This window comes from Pezoporus wallicus, unplaced genomic scaffold (genome assembly GCF_028554395.1).
Source record: "Pezoporus wallicus isolate ANWC-B61680 ecotype Strahan unplaced genomic scaffold, APGP_CSIRO_Pwel_v1 contig_14590, whole genome shotgun sequence".
Taxonomy (NCBI): Eukaryota; Metazoa; Chordata; class Aves; order Psittaciformes; family Psittacidae; genus Pezoporus; species Pezoporus wallicus.
The window spans coordinates 1-6,990 of NW_026641261.1; the positions used below are offsets into that span (position 1 = coordinate 1).

The 6,990-nt window shown below is 62.2% G+C and overlaps 1 protein-coding gene across 1 annotated transcript; it reads right to left on the minus strand.

Moving 5' to 3' along the window:
• Positions 1-1,086: 1,086 nt before the first annotated feature.
• LOC130606451 (3 beta-hydroxysteroid dehydrogenase type 7-like) lies at positions 1,087-4,727 on the minus strand (the record flags this gene model as incomplete). The annotated part of the gene is made up of 2 exons (XM_057422804.1): positions 1,087-1,195; positions 4,542-4,727. Coding segments are annotated over 2 exons (295 nt in total), but the record flags the coding sequence as incomplete, so codon positions are not given.
• Positions 4,728-6,990: the final 2,263 nt, after the last annotated feature.

The following is a 6,990-nucleotide window of genomic DNA, read 5'->3' on the forward strand; positions in this document are numbered from 1 at the left end:
GGGAACGCTATGGGGCAGGGGTCCTGCTATGGGGTAGGGAGATCCTGCTATGGGGCAGGGGTCCTGCTATGGGGTAGGGAGGTCCTGCTATAGGGCAGGGGTCCCGCTATGGGGCAGGGGTTCCTCTATGGGGTAGGGAGTTCCCGCTATGGGGCAGGAGTTCCTCTATGGGGTAGGGAGGTCCTGCTATGGCACAGGGGTTCCTCTATGGGGCAGAAATCCTGCTATGGGGCAGGGGTTCCTCTATGGGGCAGGGGTCCCGCTGTGGAGCAGGGGTTCTTCTATGGGGTAGGGGTGCCTCTATGGGGTAGGGAGGTCCTGCTATGGGGCAGGGGTTCCTCTATGGGGCAGGGGTCCCACTATGGGGCAGGAGCTCCTCTATGGGGCAGGGGTCCTGTTGTGGGGCAGGGGTTCCTCTATGGGGTAGGGAGGTCCTGCTATGGGGCAGGGTTCCTCTATGGGGCAGAAATCCTGCTATGGGGCAGGGGTTCCTCTATGGGGCAGGGGTCCCGCTGTGGAGCAGGGGTTCTTCTATGGGGTAGGGGTTCCTCTATGGGTTAGGGAGGTCCTGCTATGGGGCAGAGATTACTCTATGGGGCAGGGGTTCCTCTATGGGGCAGGGGTCCCACTATGAGGCAGGGGTTCCTCCATGGGGCAGGGGTCCCGCTATGAGGCAGGGGTTCCTCTGTGGGGCATGGGTCCCGCTATGGGGCAGGGGTTCCTCCATGGGGCAGGTGGGTCCCGCTATGGGGCAGACCGATCCCTCCATGGGACAGTGGTCCTGCTATGGGGCAGGGCACCCTCCATGGGACAGGTGGGTCCCGCTATGGGGCAGAGGGGTCCCGCTATGGGGCATGGAGGTCCCGCTATGGGGCAGGTGGGTCCCGCTATGGGGCAGGTGGGTCCCACTATGGGGCAGGGGACCCTCCATGGGGCAGGTGGGTCCCGCTATGGTGCAGACGGATCCCTCCATGGGACAGGGGTCCCGCTATGGGGCAGAGGGATCCCGCTATGGGGCAGGGAGGTCCCTCCATGGGACAGAGGGGTCCCGCTATGGGGCAGAGGGGTCCCGCTATGGGGCAGCACCTGAGGAAGGGGTCCCCGCGCGTGTTGGGCCCCACAACCTCCATGCTGCTGGTGTAGATGAGGCAGCGAACGCCCCGCGCCCGGCACGCGGCGATGACGGTGCGGGTGCCTGGGGGGAGATGGGGGTCAGGGACACAGCGCCCCATAGAGACCCATAGAGACCCATAGAGACCCATAGAGACCCACAGAGACCCATAGAGACCCATAGAGACCCATAGGGACCCATAGAGACCCATAGAGACCCATAGAGACCCCTAGAGAGAGACCCATAGAGACCCCACAGAGACCCATAGAGACCCCATGGATACCCCATAGAGACTCACAGAGACCCCATAGAGACACATAGAGACCCCATAGAGACCCCATAGAGACCTATAGAGACCCATAGAGTACCATAGTACTGATAAATACCCCATAGCACCCCACAGAAAAACCATAGTGCCCCATAGATACCCCATAGTGCCCCATAGACACTCCAGAGTACCCCATAGATACCCCATAGCGCCCCACAGATACACCAGACACTCCAGAGTACCCCATAGATACCCCATAGCGCCCCACAGATACACCAGACACTCCAGAGTACCCCACAGATACCCCATAGCGCCCCACAGATACCCCATAGTGCCCCATAGACACCCCATAGTGCCCCATAGACACTCCAGAGTACCCCATAGATACCCCATAGCGCCCCATAGATACCCCATAGTGCCCCATAGACACTCCAGAGTACCCCATAGATACCCCATAGATACTCCATAGCGCCCCATAGACACTCCAGAGTACCACAGATACCCCAGATACCCCATAGCACCCCATAGACACTCCAGAGTACCACAAATACCCCATAGTGCCCCATAGAAACTCTAGAGTACCCCATAGATACCCCATAGCGCCCAATAGACACTCTAGAGTACCCCATAGATACCCCATAGATACCCCATAGACACTCCAGAGTACCCCACAGACACCCCATAGCGCCCCACAGACACCCCATAGCAAAACCATAGCACCCCATAGCGTCCCACAGACACCCCATAGTGCCCCAGACACCCCATAGCGCCCCATAGCGCCCCACAGACACCCCATAGCGCCCCACAGACACCCCATAGCAAAACCATAGCACCCCATAGCGCCCCACAGACACCCCATAGGGCCCCACAGACACCCCATAGCGCCCCACAGACACCCCATAGCAAAACCATAGCACCCCATAGCGTCCCACAGACACCCCATAGCGCCCCACAGACACCCCATAGCAAAACCATAGCACCCCATAGCGCCCCACAGACACCCCATAGCGCCCCACAGACACCCCATAGCGCCCCACAGACACCCCATAGCAAAACCATAGCACCCCATAGCGCCCCACAGACACCCCATAGCGCCCCACAGACACCCCATAGCGCCCCACAGACACCCCATAGCAAAACCATAGCACCCCATAGCGCCCCACAGACACCCCATAGCGCCCCACAGACACCCCATAGCGCCCCACAGACACCCCATAGCAAAACCATAGCACCCCATAGCGCCCCAGACACCCCATAGCGCCCCACAGACGCCCCATAGCGCCCCACAGACGCCCCATAGCAAAACCATAGCACCCCATAGCGCCCCACAGACACCCCATAGCAAAACCATAGCACCCCATAGCGCCCCACAGACACCCCATAGCGCCCCACAGACGCCCCATAGCACCCCACAGACACCCCACAGCACCCCACAGACACCCCATAGCAAAACCATAGCAAAACCATAGCACCCCATAGCGTCCCACAGACACCCCATAGCACCCCAGACACCCCATAGCGCCCCACAGACACCCCATAGCGCCCCACAGACACCCCATAGCAAAACCATAGCACCCCACAGCGTCCCACAGACACCCCATAGCGCCCCAGACACCCCATAGCGCCCCATAGCGCCCCACAGACACCCCATAGCAAAACCATAGCACCCCATAGCGTCCCACAGACACCCCATAGCGGCCCAGACACCCCATAGCGCCCCATAGCGCCCCACAGACACCCCATAGCGCCCCACAGACACCCCATAGCAAAACCATAGCACCCCATAGCGTCCCACAGACACCCCATAGCGCCCCATAGCACCCCATAGCGCCCCACAGACACCCCATAGTGCCCCATAGTGCCCCACAGACACCCCACAGCACCCCACAGACACCCCATAGCACCCCACAAACACCCCATAGCGCCCCACAGACACCCCATAGCACCCCACAAACACCCCATAGCGCCCCACAGACACCCCACAGACACCCCATAGCAAAACCATAGCACCCCATAGCGTCCCACAGACACCCCATAGCGGCCCAGACACCCCATAGCGCCCCATAGCGCCCCACAGACACCCCATAGCGCCCCACAGACACCCCATAGCAAAACCATAGCACCCCATAGCGCCCCACAGACACCCCATAGCCCCACAGACACCCCATAGCGCCCCACAGACACCCCATAGCAAAACCATAGCACCCCATAGCGACCCACAGACACCCCATAGCGCCCCACAGACACCCCATAGCAAAACCATAGCACCCCATAGCGACCCACAGACACCCCATAGCGCCCCACAGACACCCCATAGCAAAACCACAGACTCCCCTTAGCAAAACCCCACAGACACCCCATAGCGCCCCACAGACACCCCATAGCGCCCCACAGACACCCCATAGCAAAACCATAGCACCCCATAGCGTCCCACAGACACCCCATAGCGCCCCACAGACACCCCATAGCAAAACCATAGCACCCCATAGCGCCCCACAGACACCCCATAGCGCCCCACAGACACCCCATAGCAAAACCATAGCACCCCATAGCGCCCCACAGACACCCCATAGCGCCCCACAGACACCCCATAGCGCCCCACAGACACCCCATAGCAAAACCATAGCGCCCCATAGCGACCCCCTCTCGCCCCATAGCGCCCCCCTCTCGCCCCATAGCGCCCCATAGCGCCCCCCTCTCGCCCCATAGCGCCCCCCTCTCGCCCCATAGCGCCCCATAGCGCCCCACAGACACACCATATCAAAACCATAGCACCCCATAGCGCCCCACAGACACCCCATAGCGCCCCACAGACGCCCCATAGCACCCCACAGACACCCCACAGCACCCCACAGACACCCCATAGCAAAACCATAGCAAAACCATAGCACCCCATAGCGTCCCACAGACACCCCATAGCACCCCAGACACCCCATAGCGCCCCACAGACACCCCATAGCGCCCCACAGACACCCCATAGCAAAACCATAGCACCCCATAGCGTCCCACAGACACCCCATAGCGCCCCATAGCACCCCATAGCGCCCCATAGACACCCCATAGTGCCCCATAGTGCCCCACAGACACCCCACAGCACCCCACAGACACCCCATAGCGCCCCACAGACACCCCATAGCGCCCCACAGCCGCCCCGCTCCGTACCCTGCACGTTGACCCTGGCGATGGCCTCGGGGCTGGCCCTGCCCCACACATCCACGAGGGCAGCGCTGTGCAGCACCACGTGGGCCCCGTCCAGCGCCCGCCCCACGGCGCCCGCGTCCCCCACGTCCCCACGCAGCAGCCGCACGCGGGAACCTGTGGGGCACAAAGGGGGGGGGGGGGGAGTCACTTGGGGGGCACAAACAGCGGGGTCCCATTGGGCTCTGAGCCCCCATTGGTTCCAGACCTCCCCATTGGCTCCCATTGGGCTCTGAGCCCCCCCATTGGCCTCTGAGCACCCCCATTGGCTCCCATTGGGCTCTGAGCCCCCCCATTGGCCTCTGAGCACCCCCATTGGCTCCCATTGGGCTCTAAGCCTCCCCATTGGCTCCCGTTGGTCTCTGAGCTCATTGGCTCCCATTGGGCTCTGAGGCCCCCCCATTGGCTCCCGTTGGTCTCTGAGCTCCTCATTGGCTCCCATTGGGATCCAAGGCCCCCCCATCGGCTCCCATTGGTTCCTGAGCTCCCCATTGGCTCCCCATTGGGCTCTGAGCTCCTCATTGGCTGCCCTTGGACTCCGAGCCTCCCCATTGGCTCCCACTGGGGTCTGAGCTCTCGATTGGCTCCCACTGGGGTCCGAGCACCCCCCCATTGGCTCCCGTTGGGCTCTGAGCTCTCCATTGGCTCCCAGCATCCATTGGCTCCTCTTGGGCTCCAAGCTCCCCATTGGCTCCCATTGGGGTCTGAGCTCCCCATTGGCTCCTCTTGGGCTCCAAGCCCCCCCATTGGCTCTCACTGGGCTCTGAGACCCCCCATTGGCTCCCATTGAGCTCCAAGCTCCCCATTGGCTCTCACTGGGCTCTGAGCCCCCCCATTGGCTCCCGTTGGGCTCCGAGCCCCCCCATTGGCTCCCATTGAGCTCCGAGCTCCCCCATTGGCTCCCATTGGGCTCTGAGCTCCCCACTGGCTCCCATTGGTTCCTGAGCTCCCCATTGGCTCCCATTGGTTCCAGAGCTCCCCATTGGCTCCCATTGGTTCCTGAGCTCCCCATTGGCTCCCATCGGCCTCTGAGCACCCCCATTGGCTCCCATTGGTCTCTGAGGCCCCCCCATTGGCTCCCGTTGGTCTCTGAGCTCCTCATTGGCTCCCATTGGGATCCAAGGCCCCCCCATCGGCTCCCATTGGTTCCTGAGCTCCCCATTGGCTCCCCATTGGGCTCTGAGCTCCTCATTGGCTGCCCTTGGACTCCGAGCCTCCCCATTGGCTCCCACTGGGGTCTGAGCTCTCGATTGGCTCCCACTGGGGTCCGAGCACCCCCCATTGGCTCCCGTTGGGCTCTGAGCTCTCCATTGGCTCCCAGCATCCATTGGCTCCTCTTGGGCTCCAAGCTCCCCATTGGCTCCCATTGGGGTCTGAGCTCCCCATTGGCTCCTCTTGGGCTCCAAGCCCCCCATTGGCTCTCACTGGGCTCTGAGACCCCCATTGGCTCCCATTGAGCTCCAAGCTCCCCATTGGCTCTCACTGGGCTCTGAGCCCCCCATTGGCTCCCGTTGGGCTCCGAGCCCCCCCATTGGCTCCCATTGAGCTCCGAGCTCCCCCATTGGCTCCCATTGGGCTCTGAGCTCCCCACTGGCTCCCATTGGTTCCTGAGCTCCCCATTGGCTCCCATTGGTTCCAGAGCTCCCCATTGGCTCCCATTGGTTCCTGAGCTCCCCATTGGCTCCCATCGGCCTCTGAGCACCCCCATTGGCTCCCATTGGTCTCTGAGGCCCCCCATTGGCTCCCGTTGGTCTCTGAGCTCCTCATTGGCTCCCATTGGGATCCAAGGCCCCCCCATCGGCTCCCATTGGTTCCTGAGCTCCCCATTGGCTCCCCATTGGGCTCTGAGCTCCTCATTGGCTGCCCTTGGACTCCGAGCCTCCCCATTGGCTCCCACTGGGGTCTGAGCTCTCGATTGGCTCCCACTGGGGTTCGAGCACCCCCCCATTGGCTCCCGTTGGGCTCTGAGCTCTCCATTGGCTCCCATTGGTTCCTGAGCTCCCCATTGGCTCCCAGCATCCATTGGCTCCCCTTGGGCTCCAAACTCCCCATTGGCTCCCATTGGGGTCTGAGCTCCCCATTGGCTCCTCTTGGGCTCCAAGCCCCCCCATTGGCTCTCACTGGGCTCTGAGACCCCCATTGGCTCCCATTGAGCTCCAAGCTCCCCATTGGCTCCCATTGGGCTCTCAGCTCCCCATTGGCTCCCACTGGTTCCTGAGCTCCCCATTGGCTCCCATTGGCTCCTGAGCTCCCTATTGGTTCCCACTGAGGTCTGAGCTCTCGATTGGCTCCCATTGGGCTCCGAGCTCCCCATTGGCTCCCATTGGGCTCCGAGCTCCCCATTGGCTCCCACTGGTTCCTGAGCTCCCCACTGGCTCCCCATTGGGCTCTGAGCTCCCCCACTGGCTCCCCA